Source organism: Rattus rattus, chromosome 5 (genome assembly GCF_011064425.1).
Source record: "Rattus rattus isolate New Zealand chromosome 5, Rrattus_CSIRO_v1, whole genome shotgun sequence".
Classification (NCBI taxonomy): domain Eukaryota; kingdom Metazoa; phylum Chordata; class Mammalia; order Rodentia; family Muridae; genus Rattus; species Rattus rattus.
Window position 1 is genome coordinate 97,392,603 of NC_046158.1, and position 16,198 is coordinate 97,408,800.

The window sequence follows — 16,198 nt, forward strand, 5'->3', positions numbered from 1 at the left end:
AGTATTCACACTAGGGATTGTGTTTTGTACTCAGCACAGCTCAGCTTAACCAGAGACCTTTCAGGTTGGATTTCTATCTGTCTAGTACTTAGTAATGAACGTAGGAACAGTGCATCCATACCCTGCTTCCTCCTCACTTACAGAAGACCTGGCTTCTGTCCCAACTCGTGCTCCTCAAAGACCAAACAACCACGTGGCTCAGATTCTGGCCATCCCTTCCTCTCCTCTGCTTATCCTCTGCTTCTTTCCTTAGCCCTGCACCGGGGCTAATCCAAAAGGAGAGTACACTCCAAAGAGTCCTGCTACACCGTGTGGAGGAGGGATCAACCTCCCTGGATGCTTCCATGAGATGTTTCCTGTTGCCTCGGCAGTGGAATTCTAAACTTGACTCTGCCAGTTAGGCTTTTCTTTTGGTGACACCAGGATACCTCATGCTTTACCCACATGGCCTTGTGGCCTTACTTTTCCAAGGTGTGGTCTCTTTTTTTGCATTCCCAACACCAATTGGCATGGGGATGGAGGATGATGGTGGGTGGATGGTCATGGATGTGTGATGTTGGTCTTCTAAGATATCACTTCCCCTCTCCCATTCCCAGCATAGATGGACACCACACTCCCTTAATCTGGGCTCCCAAAGGTTTTATCTTGGCTGCCAAGGAAAACATTGGACAATAGCCACAACTGACCCCCCAGAGAGCCCAAATGAAAGCCAACTGTGGGTGCTCTCATACATGGGCTATACAAGTGTCTCTCTCTGTCTTCTGCAGCCCTTTTCTGTATCAAAGGCCTTTCAGCCAGTATCCAGGTCAGGGCTGTAGATGGTGGCCAGAATCCTGTGGATCCTGGCAGTGCTGAGGCTACAGAAGATGGTCCCTCCAGGATTATTTTGAAGGCCTGCTGAGTCTCCGAAGTCTCTTGAGTTGACTGAGTAGCTCAGAGATAAAAGGCTGAGGAGAGAGAACTGAGATCAAGGCAGGAAATCACAGGCACTATGCTGCCCTTCCTTAATCCCTCTTTAATTCTCCCCAGAGCAAGAGATGGAAAGAAGGATAAAGGGCCAAGCATTCCCCTCATAGGCTCCTCTCTTTCTGTCGTAGCCTGTCCCCCACTTTAAGACTTCCTCCTAATGCAGAGCAGAATGTGCCTTACCTCTCTGTTGCCTGGGCAGTCTTGGAGAATGGCCTGAGGAAAAGAGAGCAAGTTGAACCAAGCCATGGTACTCCCCACAAGCCCACCATCTCCCAGGGATTCTCCCCTGAAACTTGGTTCTTGGCAGCTGGCAATTATCTCTGCTGTGTACAGCTAATACAGTAGGTAGTACTTGTCATGCCACCCGAGAAAGCAGGCCCTCGGCCCCATGCCCAGCTTCCCCTGCATCCTACCTCCAGCTGAGTCCTTTGCTCGTCTGTGGACAATTCCATGAGAGCTTCCAGATCGATCTCGGGCTCAGAAGTATCTGCTTGACCCTAGTTGACAGTAACAGAGGCGTCTGAGTACCTGGTGCTAGAATGGCAGTTCCTGATAGGGACTCACCCACCTCCTCATCTGCTGATCTTCATACTGATCCCCTCCTCAGCTCACTCAGTGACCATTGATTTTCTTATTGGTAAACGTTTACTAGGTACCTACTGTATTCTAAGCAAGAGTTAAGAGGTTTTCACGTGTGCCTGTACGCTCAGTGCTTGGGCTAAGGACAGATGATCATGAGTTTCAGACCAACCTAGACGTCATAGTAGAAAAGAGAGGGGGAATGCCTTGTGGATACTGCTCAGCAGATAAGGACACTAGCTGCTTTCCCAGAGAGCCTGAATCACATCTCCAGCACCTCACAGAGGCTCACAGCTGTTCACACTTCCAGTTCTAGTGCTTCCTGTACCTTTTTCTGGACTCCCTGAGTGCTCATATTTGGAGAACAGATACACATGCAGTTAAAACACCTACCCACACAAAATAATAAGATTTTTTTGCGGTGGTAAACAACTCTAATCCCAGCACTCGGGAAGCAGAGGCAGGTGGACACCTGTGAACTCAAGGCTGGCTGGCCTGGCCTGTAGAAAGACCAGGAGTTTTTTTTTGTTTGTTTGTTTGTTTTTCTTTTCTTTTCTTTTTTTCAGAGCTGAGGACCGAACCCAGGGCCTTGTGCTTGCTAGGCAAGCGCTCTACCACTGAGCTAAATCCCCAACCCCGAAAGACCAGTTTTAACAACAAAGTCTTGTCAATAAGTCAACGTCTGTGAAACATGCAGTGTAAGCGGATCTAGAGAGACAAAGTAGATCTGTTCTTGCCTAGGGCTGAAAACTCACGGAGGGAATGATAAGTGACTGCAAATGCACCGGGACCAGGGGGATAAAGTATTCAAAGTAAGGTTGTGGAAACCTTTGCTTAAGCCCATGAGATACAGAACACCAAGGCATCGTACACTCTTAAAGGTGTGTGAAATAGTTGGACATAGTGGAGCATGACTTTAATCCCAGCACATAGAAGGCAGGAGTAGGAAGATCTCTGAGTTTGAGACCAGCCAGATCTATATAGCAAGTACCAGACTAGCCAGGGCTATATAATGTTTGACCTCGCCTCAAAAACAAACAAAACAGGTAAATCGTGCAATAAGTGTCATATTAAAAATCATAAGAACACTATTTCTAGAAGTTAGTCATGAGCCACTACATAAAAGTTGTCGACATGAAGCATAACAAGAAATGTTTAGTATCTGGGTCCCACAAGGACAGAATACACTGAGGTTGTCCTCTGAACCCCACCTCCAACAATAAAATAAGTTAAACTTCAGAAAATTTAAAAGTTACAGTCTGCCCCGTGTGTCAGTTTAATCTCTATGCGTTGGAGGCAACCTAGACTAATAGGCCAGCACAGCCAGGACTACAGAGATCTATCTCAAAACAAAACAGTTACAGTCACAGAAGCTGGAGAAGGAAGCTCGGCAGTAGAGCAAGGACTGCTCTTCCAGAGAGTTGAGCTGGGTTCCCAGCACCTATATCTTCACACCCACATAACTGCAGTTCCAGGGGAATCTGACCCCTCACTTTCTTGGGCCCCTGCATTCAAACATGCCCATGTCCACATACCCACACTTGGTGGTGTGATGTTTTATAAAGGGCAAAATACATCCACTATATTTATTTTGGTCACTGTAAAAAGACACATGTTATTTCATGTTGGTTTGAATTCAATAAAGGTGACTTTGTAAATTATGAATAAATTATGAGTAAATAAAACAGATCAAATAATGTAGCAAAAAGAAAAGAACCGTCATCTACCTTCCCTTTCCACTGTTAGCACTCAAGAGCTTTTGCTTTTTTTAAAAATCACTGTTGCTTGAGTCAGCCCCACTCCCTGAAGCTCTAACTTCCTCCCACACTTCTTTCATGTAGAGTTAACTTCATTCAAAGCTCATGGACTTTATATGTGTTTGTCAAGGGATAGCACTCAGGAAGCAGAAACAGGCAGATCTCTGCTCAAGGCCAGTCACAATAAACAGATATATAGACAAACAGGGAGATCAATAAATGAAAGCCTGTTGTATGTCAAAGATGAAGGTGAGTCTTAGGAGTATAACACCAAGACAGACAGACAATATGATCCTGCATTGAAAAGCCTACCGACAGCTGAAAGAGCAGTTACAATAGATGGTGACAGACACATGCCTTGATGAGAGAACACAGGAGCCATGGGAAGGAAAGTTCACATATTACTACAGGAGCCATGGGAAGGAGAGCTCACACATGACCACAGGACCAATGGGAAGGACAGCTCACACATGACCACAGGAGCTATGGGAAGGAGAGCTCACACATGACCACAGGAGCCATGGGAAGGAGAGCTCACACATGGCCACAGGAGCCATGGGGAGGAGAGCTCAACACATGACACAAGAGTCATGGGAAGGAGAGTTCACACATGACCACAGGAGCTATGGGAAGGAGAGCTCACACATGACCACAGGATCCATGGGAAGGAGAGCTCACACATGGCCACAGGAGTCATGGGAAGGAGAGCTCACACATGACCACAGGAGCTATGGGAAGGAGAGCTCACACATGACACAAGAGTCATGGGAAGGAGAGTTCACACATGACCACAGGAGCTATGGGAAGGAGAGCTCACACATGACCACAGGAGCCATGGGGAGGAGAGCTCACACATGACACAAGAGTCATGGGAAGGAGAGTTCACACATGACCACAGGAGCTATGGGAAGGAGAGCTCACACATGACCACAGGATCCATGGGAAGGAGAGCTCACACATGACACAAGAGTCATGGGAAGGAGAGCTCACACATGACCACAGGAGCTATGGGAAGGAGAGCTCACACATGACCACAGGAGCTATGGGAAGAAGAGTTCACACATGACCACAGGAGCCATGGGAAGGAGAGTTCACACATGGCCACAGGAGCCATGGGAAGGAGAGCTCACACATGACCACAGGACCAATGGGAAGGAGAGTTCACACATGACTACAGGACCAATGGGAAGGAGAGTTCACACATTACCACAGGAGCTATGGGAAGGAGAGCTCACACATGACCAGAGGAGCCATGGGAAGGAGAGCTCACCAACCCAGGGCTCAAAGATTCCTGGAAGAAGTCATCTCTGAAATCTGGAACATATTAAATAACTAGATACTGGGTAGTTCTGTCAGTGGAGTGCTTGCCTACCATGCACAAAGTCCTAGACTAAGGCCTCAGGACTAGCATAAACCCAGAATACACTTGTAACCCCAGCACTGGGGCGAGAAAACATAAGATCACACCCTTGGCTACTAAATGTGAGATGACACCCTGTCAAATAAATTAATTAATTAATTAATTAATAGAAGTGGGAGTTTCTGGTTTCACTGGAGACCCAGTTTCATCATGTGATGTTTTTCTGGAAACTGTCTTGTGAGAGGATGTTTTGCTGAGAACAGACATTGTGGTATTTCTTTGGAAGCTGTCTGGTAAAAGGTCATGTAATGTTTTGCTAGAGCAGATGTGTGAAAGGACACATGATATTTGGGAAGAATATAAGTATAATCCAACAGACAGATGCTCTGGCATTGATTCAACTTGCTTTCTTCACTGATCTCTGCTTGTCATAACCTCATAGAGAAGAACACACCAAAGAACTTCTTGTTGTGTTCTGGCTGAATCTTGCCACCTCAGCAGAGCCTCGAGGTTTCTACTAGATTGAGCTGCTAGTGCTGATTCCTGTTGCTGTTTTGCTAGTAGACTGGACTGCAGACAATAAAGATTAGAATCCCCCAAGGAACTACTTCTAAACAGGTCCACAGCCCCCTTGTCCTATTAGCCAGCTTCCTCCCCTACCTTTGGTCAGTGGGCTATAAGGGAGATTGAAGCAGTTAAGGACCCTTAAGAAAAATATAAGCCTACAATAAATGAACAGACAAACAAATAAACGTCACCAAATCTTGATGCTTAGGGTCAGGAGTGAATGGTAAGCACTAGATTATTCTCATAATGTAGTTAACTAGAAAACCACCCAAAATATACAGTCAGATGTGAGAGCACACACTTGGTCTCAGCACTTGGGAAAGTGAGGCAGAAGAACTGGTGAAAGCTTTAAACTAGCCTGGGCTACATGTCAAGTAACAGGACAGCCAGGGTTATACACACACACACACACACACACACATGGGGGTGGAGAAAGAGAGAGAGAAACACACAAGCAGCCAAGGTCAGTCTTGCAGTATATACCTTTGACCCCAGCATCCAGTAAGCAGAGGCAGATTGATCTCTCCTGGGTTCAAGGCTAGCCTACTCTACATAATGAATTCTAGATTAGCCAATGCTATACAATGCTCCCCCTATTGGGGAGGGCTCAGCAGATGAAGGCACTGACCACAGATTCCACAGTGGGAGGAGAAAACCAATTCTCTGAAAGTCATTCTTTGATATCTACATGTGCATAATGACACACTGAGACACAAATCACACAATAATAAATTTCAGGAAAATGAAAACCAGCGGGTGTGGTGGACCATGCTGCCTGTAACCCCAGCACTCAAGAGTCAAGGCAGGAAGATCAGAAGTTCAAGGTCATCCCGGGCTACATAGAAGGTTTGAAACTAGCCTGGCTACAGGAGACTGTTTCAAATACTACAAAAGGTGGTAGGCTGGAGAGATAACATCTACAGTGCTTGCTACATATGCATGAGGACCTGAGGCAAATCCTCAGTAAACACATCAAAAGATGGCCTGTGTCAAGTGCCTGTAATCCCAGAGGCAAGGCAGAGCTAGGAGTATGCCTGGGACTTGCTGGTCTGCTAGTCTTGCTTACAAACCAGCAAGCCCTGAGTTCCAGGGAGTGACCCTGTCTCAAACATACAAGGTGTGAACAGGGCCAGAAAGATGTCTCAATGGTCAGGGGCCCACATCAGGCAGCCCACAAGCTTCTGTAACTCCAGGATCCCTCACTTTCTCGGCATAGACACTGCCCGCCTGTGCTAAGTGAGATGGATGAAGGTAAAACGATCCTACACATAAAATAGAAACAAATGTCTTAAATGTGTTCATTTTCTTTTATGTGTATAAGTGTTTTGCTTGCATGTATGTGTGTGTCAGAAAAGTGTCTGTGGCTGACAGAGAGTGTGCCACATCCCCTGGAACTGGAGTTATGGATGGTTGTAAGCAACCACGTGAGTGCTGGGAACTGAACCTGGGTCCTGTAATAACAAGAAGTGAGCCTAAACTTGGCTATCTCTCCAGTCACAAAAAAATGTAATTTAACAAAGAATAGACAGCTCCTGAGGAGAGACATCTGAAGGTGACCTATAGTTGACATGAGTGCACACACACACACACACACACACACACACACACACACACACACACCCCAATAATAATAATTAATAAATAATAGAATAAAATGTGAGGCATGGATATACATACCTGTTATCCCAATATTTGGGCTAAAACAGGAAGTCAGCCTGAGCTTCATCCCTCCCAGGGCATTTTGGGTTACAGAAGGAGACACTGTTTCAAAAAACAGGTAGCTGGAGAGAGGGCTCAGTGGATTAGAGCGGTAGCTGCTCTTCCAATGGATCTGGGGTCAATTCCCAGCACCCACATGGTGGCTCACAACTGTTTGTGACTCCAGTTCCAGGAAATCCAACAACATTGTCGGGTTCTTCAGGTGCCAGACAGAAACATTCGCACATATAAAATAATATTTTAAAAAAGAAGTAGCATTTCCAGACATCGGACAATAGGAACTTGGGGCTATAAACCAAGAAAGAATAGAAACAAGAGATTTCTCTCCAGAAGCAACTGTAGATCCCAAAGGCCAGAAGACCCAAGTGATGTCACAGAAGCCATGTGACAGAGATCAGCCCTGGAGAAGGTGGAGGTAGCTAGAAGTCACTGGTCTGATTTCTGGGAAGGACGGTTATGGTCGGCAGAGGAGACACTCTTGAGTTTGGGCTGAGCGCTAAGATGGACATTCAGGACCAACTGTGAGGGCTGAAGGCACGGAGGTGGGCTGTTCTCACACCTAGTCCAGGACTGGACACGAGTCAAGTCTGAGCAATGAGCTGAACAGTTACTCAGGTCTCAATGGAGACCTCAGAAAGGTCATTCTACACTGGGAGCACCAATGAATCCCTGGATTAAAGGCAACTTTGGACTAGTCCAACAAAGCTTAGGAAAAACATCTCAGATCCACAAGTAATACCACCAAATAAAACAAAACCCAACACTCCTTGAACTCCTTGAACAAAGTTTCGTTTTGTTTGTTTTTGGTGTTTTGTTGTCACTGTTGGCTTTTTATTACAGCTACCTTGACGGGTACCTTGGCTCAGATATTAAGACCACACTAGGCAGCTCAGAACTGCCCATAACTCTAGCTTAGGGGATTTGATGTCTCCGGCCTGTAAGGTTGCCCTCAGCACTCATGTACACATACTCACACAAAGACATGTACACAAGTAAGAATAAAAAATGATTAAAACATTCCCAGTTACTTAACATTCAATTCACAATGTGCACAACCCAATCACGTTGGATACAGTTCAGTAATGGAGTACTTAAAAAGCATGTGAGAGAAGGCCTGAGCTTATTTCCAACACCACACACACACAGACACACACACACACACAAACACACAAACACAGACACACACAAATACACACACACAAAACACACACACACAAATACAGAGACACACAAACACAACACACACACAGACACACACACACACAAACACAGACACACATATACACAGAGACACACAAACACAACACATACACAAACACAGACACAAACACAGACACACACAAACACATACATATACACAGAGACACACAAACACACACACAGCACACACAAACACACATAGACACACACAGATACAGACACACACACAGACACAGATGCACACACACAAACACACACACACAGACACACACACAGATACAGACACACCACTAATCTCAGAAATGGCAGACATCATGGAGTTTCTAGGTAGGGAAACAAGAAAAATAGAAGATAAGAAATCCAACTGAAGTCTAGCCATGTAGTACACTCTTGGAATGTTAGCACTCAGGCTGAGGCAGGAGAACCAGAAATTCAAAGCCCATCAGGAAAATTTAGTAATCCCCTGTCTCAAAATCAAGAGTAAAGGACTGGCCAAAGGGGTGTGGAGAAATGCAGCTGAGGTGGTAGGGTGCTTGCCTGGCACGCACAGACTCTGGGTTTAGCCCAAGTACCTCATAAACCAGGCCTGGGGACACAGGCTGCACCTAGCACCTAGGAGCTGTGTGAAGGGTTAAGAGTTCAAGGCCATTCTCAGTTCCATAGAGAGTTTGAAGCCAATCTTGGCTACATTATATCCTATCTCAAGAAAACAACATAACAACAACAAAAACCAGACAGACTGACAGATTGACAGAACAATAGATGGATTAAATGGATGGAACTTAGCAGTAAAGGTCTTGTTTTGTCTCCTATACAGGAGGTTCTGAGTTTAATCTCCAGTATGTTCCATAGCAATAATTAATAATAATAATAATAATAATAATAAAACCTATAAAACGGTTTGGTGTGGTGGCACATGCCTATAACCCCAGCACTCAGGAAGCAGAAGCAGGAACATAGCTGAAAGTTTGAGGCCTGCCTGAGCTACATAGTGAATTCTAGGCCAACCAGGGCTACACAGCAAGACTCTGCCTCAAAACACCAAAAATAAAAATAAAAGAGGCATGGAAAGCCTCCAGAGGTCATCATGTTTTAAATAAAAGCTTTATCTGATGGAGTTAACAGCATATTTAATCCTGCAGGAAAATGGTTAGAGCAGCAGCCCAGGGTGTGGCCGCAGAGGGGGAGGTAGAACAGAGCCTTGGCCTGTCCACCATTCATCATCTAACACTTGTGGATTAGAATCTCAGAGGGCAGGGCAGAGCCAGGGCAAGGGGGTCCATGCCGTAAGGCCAGCTATCCTGAAGTCTCGATTTCAAGGGTAGTTTAGGCTATATGCAAGATCTGTCTCAAAACTAACGAAATCGCTGTAAAGATGAGGATTCGGGGGCCATGACGGTGGCTGAGTCGGTGGAGGCGCTTGCAGCCCAAACCTGACCACCTGAGTTTGATCTCTGGAACCTACAAAAAATGGGGGGAGAAAGCCAACTTCACCAGGTGGTCCCCTCTACACACTGTGGCATGAACTCCCGCATTTATCTATCATGTGCGTACACATCCATACAATTTTTTTAAAAGTTTGTTTGCTTTTATAAAAAAGACTCCTGACCCCCAAACCATTACTATCTAATGAATGCTGAACATGACTGGTGCTACAGTAAAATGTTGGTAATAGAGGACTGCATCACAGACCCAATAGTTCTTCTTTCAAATCTCCTCATCCCTGGTGCCAGGGTCTTGCACATGCTAAGCACATGCTCTACCACGGAGCTCCACCCTCAGCCCTTCGCATATGTTTTGGAATTCCCAGAGAATAACAGCCCTGAAATGGAAACGTTACGGGTTTTTTTGGAAAGTCGGTTGTGTCAGATGGTGCACTGCTGGGGCAGACGCGTGAAGGAGTGTTTTCCTGAAGCAGACACAGGTGAGATGTTTTGCTAGGGCAGACACATGAAGGAACATTTGGCTGAAGCAGACACAGGGAAAAGGTTGCTTTGCTAAAGCAAACATGTAAAAGGACGCATGATGTTAAGAAGGACCCAACAGACAGCGGATGACGCTAGATGGCATTGATATACCTTAACGGTCACCCTTTGTCATGAATTCATAGAAAGAAATGCACCAAAAAACTTTCGGTGGTGTTCTGGCAGCTTCCTCAGACTCAGGCCGATTGGCAGGGTGATTTCAACTGAATCAGACTCACATGCAGTTTTGCCAAATCAAACAACTTTGCTAATTCACGTGGTGAGGCAAGATCCACGGGAGGACCCGTGATGATTGGCGGGTGTATAAATAGCGGGTGTATAAATAGCGGGTGTATAAATAGCGGGTGTATAAATCAGTGTCCCAATGGACACTGATGGGACATGCATGGCTAACTCTGCAACACAACATTGTTCTCACGTCTTCACTGATCTTAACTTCATTGACAGAAGCACAGCAGAGAGCTTCTCCTGGTGGCCCTGCTGGCTTTAGTCACTCTGCTGACTTGGGCCAATTTGGCTGAGGCCTGGCAGTTTCTGCTGATTCGTGTTTGCTACCCTGACTCTACTGAACTGGACTGGTGGGATATCCTGACAACACAGATCGAATTTGCTCCAAAGAACAATTTCTAAACAGGTCCACTTCCCCCATATCCTAATAACCATTCTTTTCCACTACCTCTTATGGGTGGTGGGCTAGAAGGGAGTTTAAAGTATTTAAGCTGTTACATGGAGCAGTCTTTTGCCAGCCATTGCTTGATTTTAAACCTCTCTCATCTCAGTCTAACCCAGACCATGGAGACTAGCAATGGAGAACAGCCCAGATGAGCTAACCATGTCTCCTTCATTGACAATACTTGGGGTGTTGTTGTTGTTGTTGTTTGAGACAGGGTCTCACTATATAGAAAATGTTGGGGGTTGGGGATTTAGCTCAGTGGTAGAGCACTTGCCTAGCAAGCGCAAGGCCCTGGGTTCGGTCCCCAGCTCCGGAAAAAAAAAAAAAGAAAAAAAAAGAAAAAGAAAATGTTGGTCTCAAACTCACAAAAATCTGTCTCCCTGTGTCTGCTCCTTGATTGCTGAAATTAAAGGCATGCACCACCATGTCCAACAATACTTTTTTAAAAATTATTATTATTGCGTGATGGGGAGTGCAATGGTCAGAGAACAACGCTGTGGATTTGGTTTTCTCCACCTTTACACGGGTGTAAGGGATCAAACTCAGGTCATCAGGCTAGTGTGGCAGTCACCGTCACCTGCTGAGTCGTCTCAGTGGCCCCAAAAATACTTTCAATTTACTTACGTATTTTGTGATCCTCAGATTGGAACCGAGGTCTCCCACATGCTGGGCTACTGCCCTGCACTGAGCTATATTCCCAGTTCTTTTCATATTTTTATTTCAAGATGGGGTCTCACTAAATTGCTCAAGCTAGCCTTGAGCCTGCAATACCTCCCCGTCAGCCTCCTCAGTGACTGACTTTGCAGGCCTGTGCCGCCAGATATGACAACCGCACATTTTTAAAATGTAGTAAGTTGTTTTAAAATGTCACTGCCTCAGCAGGAGTGTGTTCTAGCTGTCAGCAGGAAAATCCAGCATCGTAGAATTATAGAAGTTCACTCTTGGTGACGTGTCCCTGCTGATATACACATTAACTTTAATGCAGCACTTGGCTGGCAGAGGCAGTGCTCTCAGTAGATATCTGAGGAATGAGTGGTAAGGGGATGGGAAAAGTCAGAAGAAGAAGTGAGTGTGGACAAACCCTTTCGGGGGCCTGATGTGAAGAGGTTAAGAAGTAGGGGATAGAGATGGTGTAGGGAGCCTGCGGTGAAGGAGAGCTCTCCTTAAATGTACAACTGATTAACTCTCTTCCCAGAAGCCAAATCCTCAGGTTTCTTCTAGAGAACACAAGTCCCAGGGCCCCCAGATTGTGTGTATCCCCAGATTTAGTTTCTCACAGACCCCAGGCCGGGCTACACACCCATGGGGACATTGGTTCTCTGAGGAAGGAATGTTGAGGGTCATTAAACAAGAGGCACATCCCTGTAACCATTCCCAGTGGTACCGCAGGGCAAGGTGGGCAGGACAGGCCATGGAGGGGTACTGGGAAAACGGAATGGACGCTGGGTACGCTCGGAGTTACCTGACCTCTGTCTAGATGCCCAGCCACTTGGAGCTTCCCAGGCACTTAGTCGCTTCCTGGGGCACCAGTAGACATGTTGCCATGGAAACAACGGGGCAGGTGTTGTATGCCAGTCATTGCCTGGGAGCAGTCCTCCCACAGGCCTTGTTTGCCAGTATTATGGGCACATTATGATACTGCCTCCCTCCTCCATCTTCCCCTTGTAAAGTGGGTTCTTTGGCTGCTGCCCTCCTCAGTTGCTTGGCAGGACTTGCCCTGAGATGTCTGAAATATGAGAATTTTTCTTTCAAGGGCACATGAAACACTTTGAAATTGAAACTTAGCCAGTAGGGAGGGAGAAACTGGAAGCAGTAAAGTGGGGGTGGCTGGCAGTACCCTGCAAAACCAGAGTAGCCCGGGACCAGGAAAGCTTACCTCTCGTTTCTAACTCTGAAGCATCTCTCTACCCTCTACAGGCTAAGGATGCTTCAGCAGACAAGAGCAATGTGTGTACTAGGCAGTCACAGGACGTAGTGAACTGCAACACTGACCAGGCCCTGTCAATCATCCCTTTCTACTCTCCTAGTAGGACAGCTGACAAGCCTCACTTGTAAGAATCACAGGCCTGAACGCAGGACCCAGAGATGGAAAGAAGGGGGGAGGGAGAAGGGAAGGAAGAAGGGAAGGAAGGCAGAAGACAGTCACGTTAACAAACGCTCTTGTGAACAATGAGAACTCCTGGTCTTGTGGGTTGGGGATTTAGCTCAGCGGTAGAGCGCTTGCCTAGGAAGCGCAAGGCCCTGGGTTCGGTCCCCAGCTCCGAAAAAAAAGAACCAAAAAAAAAAAATTCCCATTGGCTGGCTGTTCATATAAGTACCCAAACTTTCTAGCCAGGGGTCAAACTATAGTCCTAGTCCATGACCCCCTAGCTGCATGACTTTAAACAATTCATTTTTATATCCCAGTAGCCTTGAATTAACTAAGTAGCTGAGGATGACTGTGAACTTCTGACCCCCCAGCTTCTACCTCCTGTCAGAGCATGCCTCCATGAACCATGTATACAATGCCAACGCTGCGGATAAAAGCCCAGGCTTCATCCAAACACTCTACCAACTGAGCTGTATCTGCAGCCCTAAGTCTCCATTCTCTCCGCTGTAAGATAACAGCTACCCAATGGGATCTGGGGGAGGGTTAAATCAAATAATGCATGCCCAGGCTTGCATTGAGGATAAGACACTGTAAGAGGTCAAAATCTTGCTCTTGATGGAGCAGTTGCTCCTGCTGTGGGATCAGAGTCGGCAGAGTCTACGTAAGAGACCTACTTACTACTTGCCCCATGACCAGGGGCAAGACCCATCCTTCCCCAGGTTGAGGCTGAAGAAAGGCAGCCGGAGCCACACAGTCCAAGCCAGTTGAGGTCATGGTGTCAGTGTTTTCCTTGGCTGTTCTCGCTGTCTGGCTCTGCATTGCCCGTCCTGAGATAGTGCATCTGGTGCACATCTGTGCTGACAACGTGGTACACACAGTCAGCACTTTAACCATTGCTATGTGACTTGGAGTCTACATTTTGAATTTCATTTCATCTTAATTCACTTAAAGCTAAAAGCCACGGTACTGATAGGGACAGTATTGGACAATGTGGCTTTATGCACGAATGTATATTGAAGAGACATAAAGCAACAAAGTCTGGCCAAGCATTTACTCTTCAACTGTCACTTAAATCTCAGAAAGTCTTAGCAAAGAGATATACCAGGCATGGACAGCCCCACTATATAGCTCAATTTTCATAAGTGAAATCAGGCCTTCTCCATAGCACAAAGGGCTTAAAGAGATGGTTGAGACTTTTCTTCCCTCTGAAGAAGTATGCTTCCCTCTGAAGAGTGTTTCAAATCAGCCCTCCAGCTCCTTCGGAAGCCCCTAACAAGCTCTCTGGATCTCAGGACCCAAGCCCAGATCCACAGTCTCCAGCAGCCCCCTCATGCTACCTACCTGGAAGAGTTCCTGAACCTGAGCATCTACCCATTGCTCCATCTCCAGCCAGCGCTGCAGATGACCCCGGTCATACTTCACCGTCAGCCGGCTGGGTCTCCGGGACCTGGGCAACTTAGAAATGTCCAAGTGAGTCTTTGACTCTGAGTCTGTGGATGATGCCCTCCTTCTCTTCTCAGAAGACCAGCGGACCTTCTTGTCTGGGTTGTCTGTGTCAGGGTTGGGAGATGTACAGGAAGCAGGGCTTGACGACAGCATGGAAAGATCGGACTGTGCAAGGAGCTGGGGGAAACTGCCAGTCCAGGCAAGAGCATGGAGGAAAATGAGGGTTCAGAGAATGGAGGAAGAGGCCCACAAGGAAGAAAAGAGGTGGGAAGAGCGCCAAGGTACCTGGGAGGGGCAGGGGTCAAAGATCAATAGGCCTTTAGTTAGTGCTGGGAATGAGTCTCCTAGCGTCTCTCTGCCAGCCCGTGGCATTTAGAGCCAAATCCCAGCCTGTGTTCTGCAGCTGCCGGAGCCCACAGTAACATAAACCACAAACAAGCAAAGGTCGAGAGGCTAGCAGGCCTTGAGAAAAGGAAGGAAGGCGCCTTTAAGTCCTGCGGGGTGTGGGGCTCTTCCATGGAGACTCTAGACCATGACCAGACTCACTCATCTGAAGTCCCTCAGCATCTTACCTTCTAGGAACTAGGTGGTCCACAGCAGGCCTGAGCGGCTGTGGTCGGACAATTCCGGTTCCTGCAGGATTCCTACTCAGGGTGAGGCACCACCGAGGGCAATCTCAGCCAGTGGATATAGCTCGCAGATGGCTACTTCTGACCCTGTGGGCCCTGCGCCCCATGTCTGGGTGTGTCTGGATATTGGCTCTGCTGCTGTGATTGTTAAAGGCAGATGTATGCAGCCTGGCCTACATCCCGTTCTCATTCTCGGAAGCCAAGTTTACTGTCATGTGACCCTCCCCTGATTCAGCTTCTTCCTGATAAGATACCTGCAGGCCTGACTTCACATAGGTGTCAAGACTCAGATGGTAAACAGGTTGCCATCAAAAGGGACTTGTTGCAGGGGTTGGGGATTTAGCTCAGTGGTAGAGCGCTTGCCCTGAGGGAGGCCCAGCTGGGGGTAGAAGGCCCTGGGTTGGAGGTCCCAGCTGGGGGGGTCCCAGAACCAAAAAAAAAAAAAAAAAAAAAAAAAGGGACTTGCAGGGGCTGGGGATTTAGCTTAGCTCAGTGGTAGGCGCTTACCTAGGAAGCGCAAGGAAAAAAGGGACTTGCAGGGGTTGGGGATTTAGCTCAGTGATAGAGCGCTTGCCTAGCAAGCACAAAGCCTTGGGTTCGGTCCCCAGCTCCGAAAAAGAAAAAAAAGAAAAAACAAAAAGGTACTTGCACTTATTCAGTCCTTTATAAAAAAAAAAAAAATTTTTTTTTTCAGAGCTGAGGACCGAACCCAGGGCCTTGCGCTTGCTAGGCAAGCGCTCTACCACTGAGCTAAATCCCCAACCCCCCAAATTTTTTTAAATAATGTTTGAGAAGACAGAGTTTTTGTGTTTTGTCTTGTTTTTCTTTTTAATGAATAGCTTGGAAAAACAGATTTAAAAAAAAAAGTTTTTCTCCTTTCTCCAGATGTAACCCCCAACTCCTACCACCAGTTTTGGCTTTAGTTCTCTTGAGATAACGATTGTCCTTTTATGTGGTGTCATCTGTTGTGTGTGTGTCTGCATGTGCTGAGGAAGCTCTACCACTGATCAAGAACTGTTGCACCTTGGGTCTTGTTCTCGTTAGTTTAAAACATATGCTTATTATTATTGTGTGTAATGCAGGCAAGCACATGCCACGGAACATGTGTGGGGTCAAAGGACAGCGCTCTCCTCCCTCTGTGTGACGGAAATAGCCTCTCCCTCACTGTGACACTGTGTGCTCCCAACTAGATGGACTGTGATCTGGGTGATCCTCCTGCCTCTGC

At 46.7% G+C, this 16,198-nt stretch overlaps 1 protein-coding gene across 2 annotated transcripts; it reads right to left on the reverse strand.

Annotated features, from left to right (window-relative positions):
- Positions 1-622: 622 nt before the first annotated feature.
- On the reverse strand, positions 623-14,680 carry Ppp1r14d (protein phosphatase 1 regulatory inhibitor subunit 14D). Of its 2 annotated transcripts, XM_032903959.1 has the most exons (5): positions 14,240-14,680; positions 12,476-12,535; positions 1,383-1,471; positions 1,150-1,182; positions 623-947 (listed from the first exon to the last, which is right to left on the reverse strand). In XM_032903959.1, the coding sequence occupies exons 1-5, from the start codon at positions 14,495-14,497 to the stop codon at positions 791-793; spliced, it is 597 nt and encodes a 198-aa protein (XP_032759850.1). In that variant the 5' UTR covers positions 14,498-14,680; the 3' UTR covers positions 623-790. The 2 variants fall into 2 exon arrangements, with proteins under 2 accessions (XP_032759850.1, XP_032759849.1); XM_032903958.1 differs by lacking the exon at positions 12,476-12,535 and having other exon boundaries at positions 1,383-1,466; positions 14,240-14,606.
- Between the last annotated feature and the right edge of the window lie 1,518 nt (positions 14,681-16,198).

What these genes read in the sequence shown, in the direction of transcription:
- Ppp1r14d (XM_032903959.1), bottom strand. Translation starts at nt 14,497, where the DNA reads ATGCTGTCGTCAAGCCCTGCTTCCTGTACATCTCCCAACCCTGACACA. An exon ending in AGGTTCAGGAACTCTTCCAG is followed by an intron (nt 12,536 to 14,239) that starts GTAGGTAGCATG and finishes CTCATATTTCAG; the next exon opens with ACATCTCAGGGCAAGTCCTG. An exon ending in ACTGCCCAGGCAACAGAGAG is followed by an intron (nt 948 to 1,149) that starts GTAAGGCACATT and finishes CTCTCTCCTCAG; the next exon opens with CCTTTTATCTCTGAGCTACT.